A 17,720-nucleotide genomic window follows, 5' to 3' on the forward strand; every position below is an offset into this window, starting at 1 on the left:
CATGTCTATTTCATGGTCATAACAACCTTTATTAACACAAACATCAAGGCTTCAGAATTGTGAAAACCAAAATCAGTACACACTATTTTTATTTAAACTGGTTTGTTCCAAACTATTTTGTGTTGGATTCTCTGTTGTGCCAAACAAGACATCATAAATGTTTTTTGAAACTACTGTGGCTTTTTTCCAAAATCACATGACTCATCCACAGTTAATATCATGACTCAATGTTTATAAAGCCTAGTTCCATTAAAGGGCTCCCAAAATCAAGTGCTGCTTAATTTTCTGAAATTTCCGGTGTAGTTATTGTCTATTTAACCTTTCTTTTAATCACTGCCATTTCACATTACTTGGCTATTCCATAAGGAGTATTAGAAAATTGTACTTCCCACTTTGATAAAATCTTTCAAAAGCTGTATTTATGATTAGAATAAACAAGAAACTTAATCACTGGGGGGAGAAGGAATCAAAGAATGAGATTTAATAAAATTCAGAAATCTTATTAAACATATTATTGTGCATTTTTTTCTTTAATACTGTAAAATTGATCAAGTATGCTTTAACCAACTATAATTTTAACTATAATTGCCTTTTAATTTTCTTCTTCCTTTTTATCACCTATTTCTTTAAGCTTAATCAAGCCTGGCTAACTCTGTTTAATTAAAAATCAATATTTGGAAAAATTCAGCCATTAGCAAGATGGAGTCGTTTCCAAATTTTAAGACAATCTTTGATATTCCTAATGATTCAGTCTAATTGAGAAAGAAGCCAGATCTGATTTGCAGTATCAGCTACTAAACAAAGTACTCTGGGTTTTTTTTGACATTGTAACTACTTTTGTTGCAGCAATTTCTTCGGAAAATTAAAGACACCTGTTAAGTGACATAACTTATTTCTAGTTTCTTCTAATTAAAAACTACGATAAGCTTACAAACACTGTTACTATTTTCATTGTACCCATAACTGGGGCTAGTATACCACTTAAGCTGCTAACTCAAACCGATTGGCTATCGTGATCTTGTAGTTGCTATGTACCAGTTTCAGTTTTCTTGCAGAAGATCAACATTAAGCAATATCAATTATCACACAATGCTGGGAAATTTTTTTGTGCTGCCTCTCACATACATTTACTTTAGTGAATATGTTTTAGTACTAGCCCTATCAGGAAAGCATCAGCAGGATCAACAAAAAAACCCTATGGATTGTGAGGCTTGCAAAATATCATTCATTCTATAAAATATTATTTTAGGTTTTACTTTGTATTTAGCAACAAGGTGAGCTGTTACAAGGGACAAAAGAGGAAAGGCCAAAATGATAAGTACACTAAGAGAAACAAAATTTTTATTTGTAGTATTTATTGCTGCAAGAGTCCAGGGGTGGGGATTATCTAAATGATCTTCTACAATCTTTTCCAAAGCAGTTTATTTCAGAAGAAAACACAAGTTACACATTATATCCTAAAATAGTAGAATATCTCACTACTGCCTCATAAAAACCTTTCTGACATTTCAATTTTATTATAGTTTAATCAGCTTTCTAACCGACTAACGATTTACACGCTTACACAGTTAATCCTCCTCAACATAAAAGTATTTTGATGAGGTGAAGGATGGGGTTTTCCTAGGATATCTTCACTCAGGTATTTCTGAGTATATTTTGCACAACTTATTACCAACCGTGTACAGTTTCAGTACACAATCATTTCCATAGTATTTACTCTCCCATGCAATGAAGTGCACTTGTTATGGAGATATTCACAGGCATCAGATGGGCAATTCCCTTATTTAAAGGCACTAACGAGCAACAATGACAAAAAAGACTCTATTCACAGAGGAAAAACATTTAAGTTGAATTATATCAAAGCTTAGAAGAAATAATCATACAGTAGTTGGCTTGACATTAATAAGCTCAGAAAAGAATATCTCAGCTCAGACCTCTGCATTTGGTATTTTTGTTCCTTTTTAAGGTCCCAGGCCTTATATAATACCCATATCAAGTGGGTATTTCCTTACTTCAGTTTCCCACACATGCTTCATTAATTCTGCACTGTTTTTATCTCATAAAAAAGGGAAAATATCTTAATTCAAAGTCATTGAACTCTTCTTTACAAAACTTTTATCTACTAACCTTAGTCTTTTGGAGAAATTCCTCACAGCTCAGTGGTTCATCTTCTGGCAACTTACAGAGTGGCACTCTAGTCATTTCTTGAAGGACAGCATCAATACGAAATTCAACCAAGTCATTCACTTGATCAAGCAACAACTCCAGCCCAGCTTTTGAAGCAAACAGAGATTCAAAACAAGCTTAAAATTTTGAAAAAATAGTCCTTGCAGAGTCCCACTTAAATTTTTACTTCAACATACTCAATTTTATATTAATTCTACAACTTAATCAGCTTACTTGAAACATCTAAAATTCTACAGCAAGGTTCACCATTGAAATAAAAATTAATGTTTTGCATAACATATGCTCATCTAGCAGATGCTCTCCATATTCTAAAAGATAATAGGCAAAATATTATAAATACTTATAAGGTGAGCTTAAAGTACATGCATTTCAAGCAAAGACATTCAAATTCACCTGAGGTCCAGGAATACTTCTCCTTCTCCTATAGTTTGAATTAATTACCACTTGGAGAAACTACTAACAACAGAAACTTTTGACAAATAAAATGTCTATCCTTCAAAAAAATGTTGGAAGCCAAATAAGAGTCAACAGAAAAAAAAAAAAAATCACTAGAATTTTCACAGTTTAATAGCAATTTGCTTTCAATGCCGAAATTGAAACATGAACAAGGTGTCTGTTCCAGACTCAAACTACTTGTATTATTCACATTTACATTGAGTATAAAGTCAGGTTAGCATCCAAAATGCATTTTAATTAGATATTTCAAATAAAGAAAATTCCCACTATAACTACTTACATCATTTCAAAAAACAAAATCTGTTTGATGTAGGAATTAAGCCGAAGCAAAAGGAACTTGGTATCTTCAGAAACACTATGTATCACAATGGATCTTGTGATAATCTTTTGAAAAGACTACAAGCTCATCTGTTTTCTACAGCTGTTGTCTAAGAAATGTATGCATTAGTTTTAAAGAGACTGATGTTAAAAAAAAGGTTAATATGAAAAGCTACTGAGCAGTGACAGTGCCAACACAGTCAAGATAATATTCACTGAGAACTTGTTTTGTATATTATAGAAACAAAAGGCAAGATTAGGAAAAGCCTGAAACTTAGGAGATCTTTTAAAAAGTAGCTATCATTCTTTGAATTCAGAATATACAGGACCTTTTTGCACACTATTTTATGCTTGGTTTAATCCTAACTGCCATCCCACCCATATTAATAAAAATTTGACAAAGACATGAGACAAAAAGAAGGTGTTGATATAAAGCAGAGGTTTCATGAAGTACAGGACAGGTGAAAATTCATAATTCTTTCATATATAAATCAATTAAGTGCAAATCATATAAAGGGTAGTAAGCTTCATAATATAGCTTGCATTTGTACAGAAACAAATAAGCAGAAGTTAATGGAAGAAGGCAATGATTTACCTAGCTTGTAAAAAACTGTATTAATATATTTCTCAATATTCAAGGATGTCCAAGTCAGCAACATTAGACCTGGCTGGATAGCATCATCTACATTTGCTAACTGAGGAGCCATCAGTCGTTCAATAGGGTGTTGTATTTTCCGTTTAATTCTTTCATATTCTGTCAACATCATCTGAAATAAGCAGAGAATTAAAGCATAGTTAATATACATTGATTTAACTTCTTCATGTACACATACTTATCATAACTTAAGAAAATTGCTCTGGATGTACATCACTGAAATTCTTAAGAAACAATAATTAATTGGCAGAAGTTCACTATTTGTTGTTTTTTATAATAATGCAAGTACTACTTTGCATGGAAGTTCTTTGTAGATTGTACTACTTTTGGTTCGGAAGGAGTTAATTTTTTTCATAGTTGCTCATACTGCTTTATATCTGTGATCAAAACAGTGGTGGTGGTACACCAATGTTTTGCCTATTGCTGAACAGTGATCATACAGCACTGAGACCTTTTCTGTTTCTCACCCTACCCCACCAGTGAGTAGGCTGGGGACTCACAAGAAGCTGGGAGGGGACACAGCCGGGACAGCTGACCCAACCTGATGAAAGGGATATCCCATATCTATGGCATCATGATTGAAAATAAAAGCTGGGGGAAGAAGATGGAAGGGGGACATTCTGAACTACGATGTTTGTCTTCCCAAGCAACTGTGATACAGCCTTGCTTTCCTGGAGATGGCTAAACACCAGCCTGCTAATAGGAAGTAGTAAATTAATTCCTAATTTTGCTTTGCTTGCACATGCAGTTTTTGCTTTCCCTATTAAGTTTTCTTTATCTCAAACCACGTATTTTTTCTTTTAACCTCTGGATTCTCTTCTCCATCCCACTGGGGGAGGTAAGTGAGCAGCTGTGATGCTTAGCTGCCTATTGGGGTTAAATCACAACGAAGAAAAAGTTTTGCAAATTTCAATCTCTAAATGCATGTGTTCCAGGAGACAAAAAGCACAAGGAAAAAAAAAAAAAATAAAACAACATCTAAGTCAACTGATCAGCACTTTTATTAGACCAGCCTTAACAGAATTTTAATATGGTATTTGGATTCTAATGAATCTTTAACCCACTGATCTAGTTTCACATGGTTTGCAAAAAATAATCCTAGCAATAACTTTATGACTTAATATAACATTTCTTTTTCATTCAGAATCAAGCAGTCCTTTGAAACTATAGAATCCTTGAGTCATCGAGAACCTTCTCTGTTCATAGGCAGAAAATGTTCCAAAGGATTTAAAAGAGAAAGGGAAGTTTTAGTTCCTCTTTTTTAATCTATTCCATAGACATCTGTGCAAAACATTGGTGCAGAAAATATGCTGCTACTCATTGGATGCTTTACACTTTTTAAAGGCATACCATTTGTCCTCTCTCTGAGCTATCCTCTCAGAACAAAGTGTATCCAATGTTGACTCCATTACTGGATGAGATATAAATTGCTTATCATTTAGAAAGCAGGCAACAGAGCAAGGCATGATGTAAGCCTCCTTTCCCACCCATCCTCATCTCTTTCCCAAGCTCTGCAGAACTTCCCTAAACCCATACCTCTTTGAACTCACTTCTCAGAAAACAACAGCCAAGGAATTCTTTTAAGAAGCACCTCGAGACAGTTATAAAGATAAAAAATAGATTTGCCAATGTTTACTTAACATATAATAGTCGATCTTCATTTTTTTGTTTTCCATATGTATAGAACCTAGACATCTTAATGTACAATACATATACGTAATTAAGATAAACCCACTTGCAAATTGTTGACAATCTTCTTATACCAGTCTCTCTTATGTTGAATAATACTTGCAAATGGAGGGATTTCAAGGCACATGTAAACCATGCAATCTGTTTCTCTGATTAAAGTTAATATTTCAGGGTCAAAATTCACAAATAATTCTCCTGTTTCTGGAGCTTTTACCAGGAGAGATGCCTGGAGTCCTCTTTTAGTTAATTCAATCTGCAGAAAACAAAGTCATAATTCCTGATCAGACAAGCCAATACAGAGTATTTTGCTTTGGACATAAATATCACTTTGGCAGATACTAAAATCAGGTATTGCTGACAATAATGATTGATATGGTAATCAACAATGAAATTTTATTAACATATTATTTATGTACCCAAATGCTAAACAATCTTCTTTCTCCAACAGACATTTTTCTGTTCATTCTTGGATATCATAAACTGCATTCCACAGACCAACATCAAATGCAGAGCCATAGACTTTTTACTTTCAGTCCTCCTAAATCTTAACTCTCATTTCCTTAAAACTTATTGCACACTCTGCAATAAAGCTGCAAACAATTCCCTTGATGAACTGAATTAATCTTAGATAACTTCTTCAGTATTTTTTGAATAAACCTATCCTCATTTCTTCTTTCACTTGTTTTCCACTACCTAACAGACATACCACGCTCCAACCTTAATGGAACTCCCAATTATATCCAACCTCTGGGCAAATTTTTAAAAATACTAAAATTAATGTCTATTACAGATTAATTTTTTAATTCTTAAAAAGGAAGACTAGTCACACTATTGGTTTAACTGCCTTAGTGGAATCTTAGAATACCATTTGTCCTCCATGTGATTAGAACAGAGAGAATTCATAGACACCACATGTGGAAAGTTTGGTTGACACCAGGAAGAAGTCATGTGTTAGGTAGGGAAATCTTTCCTACATGAAAAACTTCCTTGCTATTCATATTTTCCAGTTGCCCCTTTGCTAACATAATTTTTTGGGGTTTATTCACTTCTCAAATTTCATGTATCACATTACATTGAGACGGAGCTTGGTTTTAAGTAATATTTTCACAACCCACTGATTTCTTTCAGTATACTCAATTCTTTTGTTATGAAACACACACTGAAAATTTGCACCCGCTTTCAATGTCTAAAATATAGTTGACTATACTGTTTGCTTCAGTTGTATCATGTATTATTATGAAATTTTACAAACATTTTTCAAGAAAACATCTGATCAAGTTTTGTCAGTGAAGTCATTATGCTCTATCTACTAGCATCAAAGTCACTCAGCACAGATGCCTTAAATAGGAGCTGAATTTTTTTCTGCAAAGTTCACCAGCAAATCTTACTGCACTCTTCTCTGAATTTCAGCTTTATTATTCCCACTATCAATCTTTTCCTCCCCTATTTATGGGGTTTTTTATGCAATTTTCATTATTAAGAGAACAGAAATTGCTAACAGAAATAAGGGGTTGCACTGAAGGAACACATCTTTCACTGCCATAGAATTATAGTAACTTTCACACTTCTTACTGGTATTTTATTATTTTAATACATCCAAGTTGAACATCATTGGCTATAGCACAAATAATAATGGCTTTAAATCTTAAGCTATTAAAAAAAAAAAAAGTAGATAAACAAGGTGGTAACCATCCAGTAACAAACAGTTAAGGGGGGGGGGGGGGGGGGGGGGAATGTTCAGAAATATCAGAAAGTGGTACTAAGCTTAGTATTTCCACTGTATAGAAGACTAAAAAGTAGCAGGAGCTACAGCCCTATTTCTGTTACATTTCTATTCCCCACAGGACATTTGCCCCCCTCTCATTTTTCTTTTGTTCAGGAGTAGAGCAGGAGCTCCACCTTGTGTTCTATGATACTCATGTCCACATCCATCTGCACTCATTATCTCAAGAAGAGACCACTGCAGTAATCACATCTTTTGCCATATGTGGTAGACAAGTGTGTTGATGTTAAAGTAGACTCAGTTTTCATGTATTTTCAAGGCATGTATGCTCGTTTCAAAAACTCGAAATTGTGTTCAAATTCATCTCCCTTTGTTCCCACCTAATGAGTGTAAGTTGGAGCAGGCTCAGCAAGTTTATATGGCTGCCAAGTGTGATTTCACAGAATCACAGAATCATCTAGGTTGGAAAGGACCTTGAAGATCATCCAGTCCAATCAATAACCTAGCACTGACAGTTCCCAACTACACCATATCCCTAAGCACTATGGATTTGACTCTGCTATAGCAGAAACCAGATGCTTACTTTTAGCACAGATCAGATCACCGATCACAGGACCTCACAAAGAAAGGCACCAGTTCAGGGGAGATGCCTTGAATGTTTTGTAAAATTCCTTTTGCAAAAGATTAAAGAAGAATGTACTTGACTGCTCTGTCAAAGCATGGTACATGTCAGAAAACCTGGTCAGGAAACACAGGTAGCCCCACAAGAAGCATACCTCCTCTCTAGTCTTTATAGATGAGAGAGGGAATATATCTTAAAAGTGCCCAGGCAAGGACATGATATCAGCAGCAGGTAGAATTCAGTGAAAGCTATCATCAGTATACTTGGTACAATGCGGGTATCCGCTAAATTTCAGGTATCCAGCACAACACTGGCATCAAAAGAGAGACTGAGTCCAACATAGAAACACTAAACAAAAGACAAAGGCTTCCTGAAGCATCACGATTCCTCTTCCATAAAACATGATGGATACCAGCTCTCTGTGAAAAGTACATGAAATCAAAGACAGGCTTCTCAATTTATCAGAATAAGCACTTGAAGTTAAAGACATTTCTAAGTACAACAATGGCAATTTTCATTACTGCCCAGGAGGAAGACCAATTATACAGAGGTCAATAGTGCCACACTTAGACCTGATGTACCTGAAACATAATTTATAATGAAAGAATAGTTGAGGTAATGCTCTTCAGGTTCCTTGATTCCGAGATGGCAGTCAGTGCCAGACTGATCATCAGTAACATACACCCAAAACCAGAGCCAAAGCAGTCTGAATACACCATATTATACCTCTAACATTCAAGTCACTTCTTCTATTTTAGTACACCAAATTGACACAAACATTCCCACTTAAAGTATCAGACAATCAAATCTGACGATTCTTTAAACCTTCATGGCAAATTAAAGTGAGAAGGGGAAAAGAAGAGTCAGAAATCTTCATATATTCAGATTTGACAAGAGACAGCAGGAACGTCTGGTCTCAGGTCTGGTGTAAGACTAGCTTTCAGAAGACTGCTGTTTATCAGCACCAGAGATTTTCACACTGCACAAAAGTTCGAGCTGAGCTCCAAGAACAAGGGGCAGATGCACTGCTAATTGTCCCACCACCTTCGAAACAGTCATCTGGAGAACCTGATACTTCTTTTTGACATTTGAGAGGCTGAGACCAATTTTTCTACAACATGCTCTTTGACAAGGCAACAAAGAAACAGGAGGTAGAAAACATGCCAATAGGATAGTAGAAACTTGCAGAGACGTCAAGGCTATAAAGTAGTCCCTGCAGAAGCCATCTGACAATATGAAAGTAGTTGGAGGTTCTATGTACAAAACCCAAGTGGGCAAAATCAGTCAAATGAGATTTGGAACTTAAGGTAAACCATGTTTTTCTAAAGAATATTCAGACTACAAAGTGTTGTGCCTTACCAAATGGTTGGTTGGAAATGAAATGGCTCTGTACTGGGTCTGGATGGGATGGAGTTAATTTTCTTCACAGCAACGTGTATGGTATTGCGTTTCAGATTTGTAATCAAAACACTGATAACACACTAATGTTTTAGCTATTGCTGAACAGTGCTTGCACAGCATCAAGGCCTCCTCTGTTTCTCACTCTGCCCCCTGCAGTGAATAGATTGGGAGGCGGTGCATGAGAGCCTGGGAGGGAACAGAACCAGGCAGATGTCCTGAAATAACCAAAGAGATATTCCATGCCTTATAACATCACGCTCAGCAATAAAAAGGGAGAGGCAGAGGTTGAGGGCACTAGCCATCTTTTGCTCTGGAACTGGCCCGACAGTGGTCTGCCATTGCAGGTGGTGAGTGATTGCAACACTTTTGGGTTTTTTCTCGCTTCCTCCACTTCTTTTTTACTTACTAAACAACTTCTTATCTTGACCCACAAGTTTTCTTGCTTTTACTTTTCCTTTCCTCTTCCCTGTCTCACTGGGGGTGGGTGGGGGAAGTGAGCAAGCAGTTGTGCGGTGCTTAGCTGCCTACCAGGGTTAACCCACAACAGGCTCAAAACACACTTGTGTACGGAGTATGCTATTAGTTCTACAGGATGCTCTATCTGTTGAGACTGGATGCTTTCTACATGTACCCATGGATTATCACTCAGAAAACAAATACATATTGTCCAGACCAGAGGAAACCTCCATGTCTGCTTTAACCTTAAGCTAACCAGCTGACAAAACTACTCTCTGCACACAGGATCTTCTTGCACCAGAGTCAGCAGAACATGGCAGAGGGGCAGCTAAGACTAACACTGAATCTTCATTATATATTTCCATAATAAATATTTTTCATTATAACTTCTTAGTTATAATTAAGGTCTTTCAATTGCTCCTAAATTCAGCTACAGGCAGTACAGGTATTGTTTATTAATAGAATCACTTTCTTATAAAGTACCTTTTCTTATTCCATCCCTCATTTAAGAGGCATCCTAAATCTACAGCTTAGCATAGCTGACTACTGCTATTAAGCAGAGATTCCTTCACACTGCTGTAACCCCGTGTTTCACTGAGGCCTGAAACAACAGGAATCCAATCTGGTCTGTAAAGCTAGATGTTATTAGTCTAACAACAAAAAAATCCACCACATTTTTTTAAAGAAATATCCTGATCAAAATCAGCTATTTTACCTGCTGAAGCCATCCCCTGTGGTAGATCACCTCAAACTCCATGAGAACTTTTGCTACTTTGTTGTAGTTGCGGATTATACGCTTGCCATCTGGTGTCTGCAGAACAGCCGGGTGCTGCTGGAAAGACTCCATAGGCTCCTGGATCCTACGGAATAGGTGGCGTGCCCACAAGATCTTACCAGCTATTGGAGGCAGATTATGTGCCAGTGGAGGGTCCTGCTTCTGCCTAGTGTAGATCTTACAGACTGTTTCTATGTCATGACCATAGTTTTGAAGTATTTTCTGATACTTTTCATCAATGCCAAGGTTCGGGATTTGTAACCTGCTTAGAAAAATAATAATCATTTAAAAAATTCCTTCAGTACTTCAAAAATTCTTCTGATGTATTGTTGAAAAATACAGTTGTTCCCAATTCCCTTGTATTCTTTTGAAAGTAAGTACTTTAGCAGCAGAGTTTTAAAGCTTGAACAAATGCTGTGGCATCCTGATTCCCAGCAACCAAAATTTAGACCAGACGATAAAAGTTTCCAAGTAATCCTACACATTTTCTGTTTTGTCACTGTTTCCAAACACTGAGCTAAAAGTATGCGCAGCAAACTGTAACCAATCCGACACCAGCAGTGTACTCCATTAAACACGATATTATAAGAAAATTGATGCAATACTGATGAAAATTGATGTAAGACTGAGGCTGCTTTGCCACAACATGAATTTATCAAGACTAATTTCACTGTTTCCCAATACAAGCATTTTAGTCTCACTGCACTGTGATAACAAATTTATGTCATTGTTCAAGGTCAAAGCTAAGGCAAATATGCTAATAGCCATAAAGCATTCCTGTACTTATAGTAATTTTGAAAGATGAAGTTCAAAGACTGCTTATATTTTGCATTTTCCAATACAAAATATATGGTTTTTGATTTACCAACACGGATGAGAAGACATCCCTTAACAAAGCTGAACAGTTGAGTGAGAGGAGGCTGAGTTGATTTTTTGTTTATATTTAAGGATATGCCTCCTGCTCTGCTCCTCCTACATCCCACCATCCTCAGTTATTTCCACTGCCTGGCAGAATTCTAGCAATCTAGATAGGACACAGTACCTTTCAAATTTCTTCAACATACTCAGTGCTCTTTCAGTGCTCAGAATATTTTCAAAGGTAATGTCCATGAAAATCCTTAATTGATCCTGAAGGAGAGTAAACAATTCAGCAGCAGAGAACTACATAAGGCACACACCTCAAATATGCCAGGTATTATTTGACAGGATTTAACATGCACTATATTAGAACATAATTTGTTTATGTGAAACTAACCTAAATAAGTATCAATTTTCCCCTTCTTCCTTCCCTCAAAAGTTAAACAAAATACAACCAACTTTCAAGGCTTTTTTTTTTTTTTCCAAGGTCCCTCTGTAGCTGTGCAACCAACAAAAGCTTTTGTACGCTCAAATGTTTCACCATGCTGAGAGCCCTCAAAGAATGCTTGCTTACCTCTTTGGCAACCAAAGTGAGCCAAGCATTTATTTTAATTTTTTTTCTTCTACAGATACCCTTCCTTCCACCAACCTGTGATTTCAGAACTATGGGAAAATTATTTATCTGACTTATTTGTGCTATGCTCCCATTTACCCAATTTTTGTGTTATTCTTGATAGCATAACTTCCAAATAAAGTACAGTAATGGAAAATCCTTTTGTTGGAGGCTCCCTTTCTAGCCTATTCCATGAAACTGGTCTGAAAGTCAAATAAAAAAATGCAAGATTTAAAGTGGAGATATATTAGAATAATTTTTCAATTTCAGAACACGAACTTTAAAATATGCATAATTTGTTTGGTGATAACTCAGAGGTATTTTTGTCTTCATAAGGATTCATCAGTAAACTAAATTATTATTTAAATCATAAGACCTACATGTAGATCTTGTATCGCTTTGCAAAACTCTTCATAGTCCTGGTCAAAATCAGTCTTCCGTTGATCCAAGAAATTGTAATGCCGTTTCTTCATGATATCAACAATGCTCTAAGCAGTTTCACAGAAAAAGAAAATTATCACCAGAAATTCTCTTATCAAGAAGATTTACCACACAAAAATATTTAGCACAATGGGCCATGCACATTCACATTTTACCTTTGCCATTAGTTACCAGCATTTGCTGAGCAATATAAGCAAACCTCTTAAACAACATATTTGCAGGAAAGAAGTTGGTGCAATGGCCATATGAATTCCATTTATATTATTCACTTCTGTTTTAAGTCAATTAGAACTGACAGATAACTCAGACTCTTGCTTTTCATCAGACATTTGTTACCCATTAAATAATTTCTCATGCAGAGGTTCATTATTTCTATTTAAAAGTTCAACTTATTTTCATATGTTGTATATGAATATTTTCACATTAGTATTTATCATGTCTTTAAATTAACTGATTTCACAGAAAAACAGACTATTCAAAAGTTGAAGCGTATCACCATTCCAGTAGCTATTATTTCTGGCTTCTTTTACATAGCTGCTGTCCACTCAAATGAAAGTACATCTTAATCAGCAGCTCCCTCAAGCTGCACACACAGTTGAAGTATTTTTAATGATGAACTGCTGCTCAAAATCGTAGTAGTTTACCACAGCACAGCTATGAAGCTCAACATATTTTCAGCACAGCAGACTTCTACCATTTTATTATAAGTCTGTTGAACTTCAGTGTTACTGCTTTGCTGTAAATAAAAATTTCATCTTTTCTTCTAAAAACAAGAAAATCCTAGATAACAACTAAGTGGTAAAACAAAGAACTGCGACATAATAACTTGGTCCATGTCAAATACTTCAGCACCTCAATTTTGTCACTGTTAAAAAAGTACAATCACTTTCTGCCCTTTATGCATACTATCCAGAACCTTCCATGCAGTATTTTCTACTTGAGTATGTAACATTTCTCCTTGCACACACACACCCCCCAAATGAAATTGATGTCACAGTAACTGGGTCCCCCACAAAGCTCTTACTTTAGGACTTGAGTGCTGCAATGGATAAGGCGGTAGATGTGTATAGAGTTTGCAGACTGCCTCACAGCCTGGGCTAATGATCACAGGTGGCTTTTTAAATACAAATGCTCCAAATAAATGAGATGTCTGTGTCCCAGCATACAAAACAGTATCTTCATAGCGTGACCTGAAAATTCTCAGCAACCTGAGTTGCTAAGAAGCCTGCTGGCACAGTTCTCAGTGAAGGGAGGAATATTTAGAGCCGCCCACACCTATTCTGCCCATGTGGAATAGTCCTGGACCAAGTTACCCTTCCAGTTGTGCCCAGGTTTCTTCTCAGAAGACTACAGAAGAGAACAAAGGAGAAAACTGGCTACTGTGAACGATGCAGTCAAATAATCAAAACCCCAGACTGCAACAGGGAGTGAACTGAACTAGGATGGACCATTGAATCCTCGTATTTTACCCTACAGTTATTTAACTAAAGCAAAGTAATTTACTCATGGCCATAACAAAAAGAAAAAGGACAGGGTAAAGCAAATTAGAAAGCCATATTTGCCTGTACTGCCACTGTATCACATGCAACCTCTAACAGTAGTCTACAAACTCCACACATTGAATACTTCTGATTTATTTTAATATTTATAAGTACCATAATCATGATAGTGCACTAAGACAGACATACAGTAGGCTAAGTTATCTCAGGCTCAGTAAGAGCAGGGAAGACTCTACTCGCTAGATAAGAAAGATAATCTTGGAAAGAAGGAAGGAAAAGAACATGATTTAACATATTTATATTCTTAGAAGAGCTCCTCATTGTTCAGGACTAACTTCTATTAAATAAGAGGACCAGGACAGAAACATGAATAGGTTTCTTCAGCAAAGGAACTTTGCTGTTACAGAAGAAAAAGTCTAAACTCAAAGAGCTTTCCAGATCAAACCAGCTAAGCCATTTCTCTTCCTCCCTTACCCTAAAGATAGCCACCTGTGAATTAACTCTTCCTTCATAAAACACAAAGCTGATAATTGTACTCTAGATCTAGAGTATAATTTTAAGTACGAATTTTAAGTAAACCTAACAATCTGTTTCGCTGGAATTAAGCTCGCTGTTTCCTTAAACAAAGTAAATCTGAGAGTCCCAAGTTTTTTTAGTTTTCTTGGTTTTGCATTTTTTTCAAATTACTTATTTCAATAAATCAGTTATAGTTGTTTGTATTTATGCAGCACAGAAATGGAACTGGGGCTTGTTTCACCCCAAGCTGCAAGCAAAATCTGACTGAAGCATCAACCACCATGACAACAGAGCACTGATCTAGTACCTCTAGAATAATGGGCAAGAGATGAATACAGTCTGCGATTTTCATCACAATACACTTTCATTGCTAGCAAAACATCTGTAAAGACAGAAACATTGCACTTCTCACTTTTTCTCCTGATCATGACACAGAACCATAGCTCCAGTTACTCCTGTTACAGAGTCCCCTCATTTTGTTGCTTTTTTCAACCAACTTCAATTTTAACATACCTTTCATATGTCCACCTGCCCCTTTTCATCTTGTCTGCTCGCTTCCCCAACAATCACATATTTACATCGCTACTACCCATTAATTTTAGCACAACTTGCAGAATTAATTCTTCTCTTGACACTTTTTTAATTTTCATCATTATTTATTGTTTAAAGTTCAAGTCAGACTGACAGATTATCCAAAGTTTACTGTGTACCTCATATTTAGTGATCATTCCTTCCAATCCCTCTATTTTAGACTCCTGTAGAATTGAGTAGGTTTTCATAGTATTGAAAACATCTATTATCTTTACCAGACGCCGATGAAAGGTTTCAAATTTTCCAAAGATATACATCTCACTAAAATCAAACTGTCTTTCAGCTGGATTTTGTTCCAATTTCTCTTTTACCTTGTGAAAGCAATTTTGATACTCCTAAACACAAAGAATTTAAAAGAACGTCAAGCATATAATAAAAGGCTCTGTCATCAGCTAGAACAAAATTTATGCACACAGATACTATCCTAACAACAGTAAGTAGAAGTTTCGTCAATAAACAATCATGAATACTATAAAGATAGTAACAGAATTTGTCTCTGAAAACTAATGCAATACCATTACAGGATCATACATTTTATCAAATGCACATATATGTATTTGTACATTCCATCCTTAGCTAGCATAAAATTCTGTTCCCTCCATTTTATATGAGGGCTTGATGTCTTTATTGAATGTGTTTACTGAATATCCAAGATGACAACCCAGATTACAGTTTTCAGAGACTGAAAATAATGATTGTGTGCTGAGCAGTTTTATTGAGTAATGTTTTAAATTTTCAAAAATCACTTTCTAGAACAAAAACTCTTCTGAAGTTAGAATGCTGCTTCATAACAGCTTCCAGTTTTCATTCTGCTTTCTCAACCAGGAACAAACCTTACTCCAAACATGTTAAAATTAAATACTTGCTGAAGTCAGGTTTCATAGCTGACAGATTTGCTTGAAATGGTTTCTTTCAAGAGTAATTCTCTTCAAAATACAATTTATTTTTTTTATCACATATATGTATGAATAACCCCACTTGAATATATTGACACAAAGGGCCCAGAGTTTCCTAAATTGTTAGTGTTAAAAATTTTAAGTTTTAATCTATTGATTTTCTGAAAGCTTTCATATTGAATAAGACTCAAATAAAGATACAGCAGCTGAATAATTTGCTATATCTTTATAGAAATATACAAATTTACTCATCATTGCTGATGGTAACGTCACATAAATTTACACTAAGTTTTGCAAGAACTATGCAAGATTTCTTGCTTCAGAAGGTGTCAGGATAAAGTTCTAGTCTTCCACGCACATATGATTAAGGAATCAAAAAGCAGTAACAAAGAAAATGTAATATGACCCTTCCAATATCTACAGGGAGGTTATCAAAAAGACAGAGCTAGACCTTTCACAGTACCACACGGACAGAGTCCAAGAGGCAATGGGCATAAATTGAAACGGAAGATGTTCTGACTGGATGTAAGAGAAAATCTTTCACCCTAAGGACAGTCAAACAGTGAAAGAGGTTGCCTGGAAAGGCTGTGCCGTGTCTCCATCCTTGGAGAACTTCAAGACAGCAGTAGATAAAAGGACTGGGCAACCAAGTTTAATCTCATAGCTGGCCCTGGTTTGGCTTTGCACGGAAGGTTGAACTAGATACCTGCTGAGGACCCTTCCAAGCTGAATTACCCTATGATCCTATGTTCTAAAGGAGGAAAAAAAAATAAAAAATCCCGAAATGGTCATGGAAGCATGTTGGAGAACGGCTTGCAGAGAGCAAGGCCATGGGTCTCTACAGGAGCTGATTGCAGCCATCTGAGGTAAACAAAGGAAAAAAACCAGGGTACAGTTATGCTAACAACAGACTGTTATGTTAACAAAGAGAGAAACTGAGGTACACAATGGCCTTGATGGTAAAAACAACCTTGGGAAAGGAGGCAGGCCAGAAGAGGGAAGATGTTGTGACATGTCTGAGATGCCACAGAGGGCTGGGACATTATAATGTAGTTTTTTACATGTATCCAATAGATTTGTGAGTAGTATGCATGATTATTGTAGAGTGCTTATATAAGGGGTTGATTTCTTTCAATAAAGTTGAAGCTTGCTCTATCATTCACATTGAATCGGCTGCTTGCTTCCTCCGCCCGTCGCAGAAGCATATGCAAAAAAATAAAAGCTATCTTCCCAGCAAGTCTATACAACCTGAACAGCTGAGTTCTCCCCAGTTCACTAAATTGCCCTTTCTAAAGGTATAGCTTGTCCATACATATATGGACCTGAATATATATCTTCGGAATATATTCAGGTCAGTCACTGCCTCTGTTTTCATTTCTATCACACATCCCTCCTCATCACGTGAGAAGAAAACTTCTGGAGAAACTCAGGCATGAAAATCCAAGTAATTTTCATATAAGAAGCACAGTTAAGTTAGGCTAAGCATCAAAATCCTGTTTCTAGATGATCAGACACTGGACAAAGTTTCCTGTTAGGTCTAACATAAACATTTCTGTTCCAAAAATTATTTTTCCATCACTTCATTTTTTTCAAAATTGCTTCCTCATATAAAATAAAGTTTTCCTAATCATGCCCTCCTAAATCTCATCTTATATTCTGTTTTCTACATGCTCTCATGCTCTTCCCACCTACCTGTTTAAGTCTAATGGCTGCTTGTAGCTTTTCCATAACTCTCTCCTGTGGTTGATTCCAGATGGTGGCCGTATTGTTGTTCGTAATGTAAGATTTACATGCTGTGATCATCTGATTGGTCACCTAAAAGCAATTTTCATCTTGTGAAAAAACACTTCAAGACAAATCAGATCTTGCCCCTTCTTTCAGTCTCATCCCATACCACCTGACTCCACTAAAGCCTACAAAATAGCAATACCAAATACTAGCCACATGGACAGACTGTTCTCCTTGCAATATCCAGCCACCAAATCACTACGCCACCAAATATTGTTGATTATGCTCATCCTAAA

At 36.1% G+C, this 17,720-nt stretch overlaps 1 protein-coding gene across 1 annotated transcript in view; it reads right to left on the reverse strand.

Moving 5' to 3' along the window:
* DNAH5 (dynein axonemal heavy chain 5) overlaps positions 1-17,720 on the reverse strand; it is a 128,879-nt gene that overhangs the window by 94,313 nt on the left and 16,846 nt on the right. Inside the window, exons 10-17 of the mRNA XM_074897847.1 lie at positions 17,389-17,511; positions 14,920-15,135; positions 12,134-12,241; positions 11,325-11,410; positions 10,223-10,544; positions 5,352-5,558; positions 3,557-3,728; positions 2,128-2,273 (exon numbers count right to left, since the gene is read on the reverse strand). Of these exons, the coding sequence (XP_074753948.1) occupies positions 2,128-2,273; positions 3,557-3,728; positions 5,352-5,558; positions 10,223-10,544; positions 11,325-11,410; positions 12,134-12,241; positions 14,920-15,135; positions 17,389-17,511 (1,380 nt within the window). The remainder of the gene's footprint in view (positions 1-2,127; positions 2,274-3,556; positions 3,729-5,351; positions 5,559-10,222; positions 10,545-11,324; positions 11,411-12,133; positions 12,242-14,919; positions 15,136-17,388; positions 17,512-17,720) is intronic.

The sequence above is a fragment of the Athene noctua genome, chromosome 2 (assembly GCF_965140245.1).
Source record: "Athene noctua chromosome 2, bAthNoc1.hap1.1, whole genome shotgun sequence".
Taxonomy (NCBI): domain Eukaryota; kingdom Metazoa; phylum Chordata; class Aves; order Strigiformes; family Strigidae; genus Athene; species Athene noctua.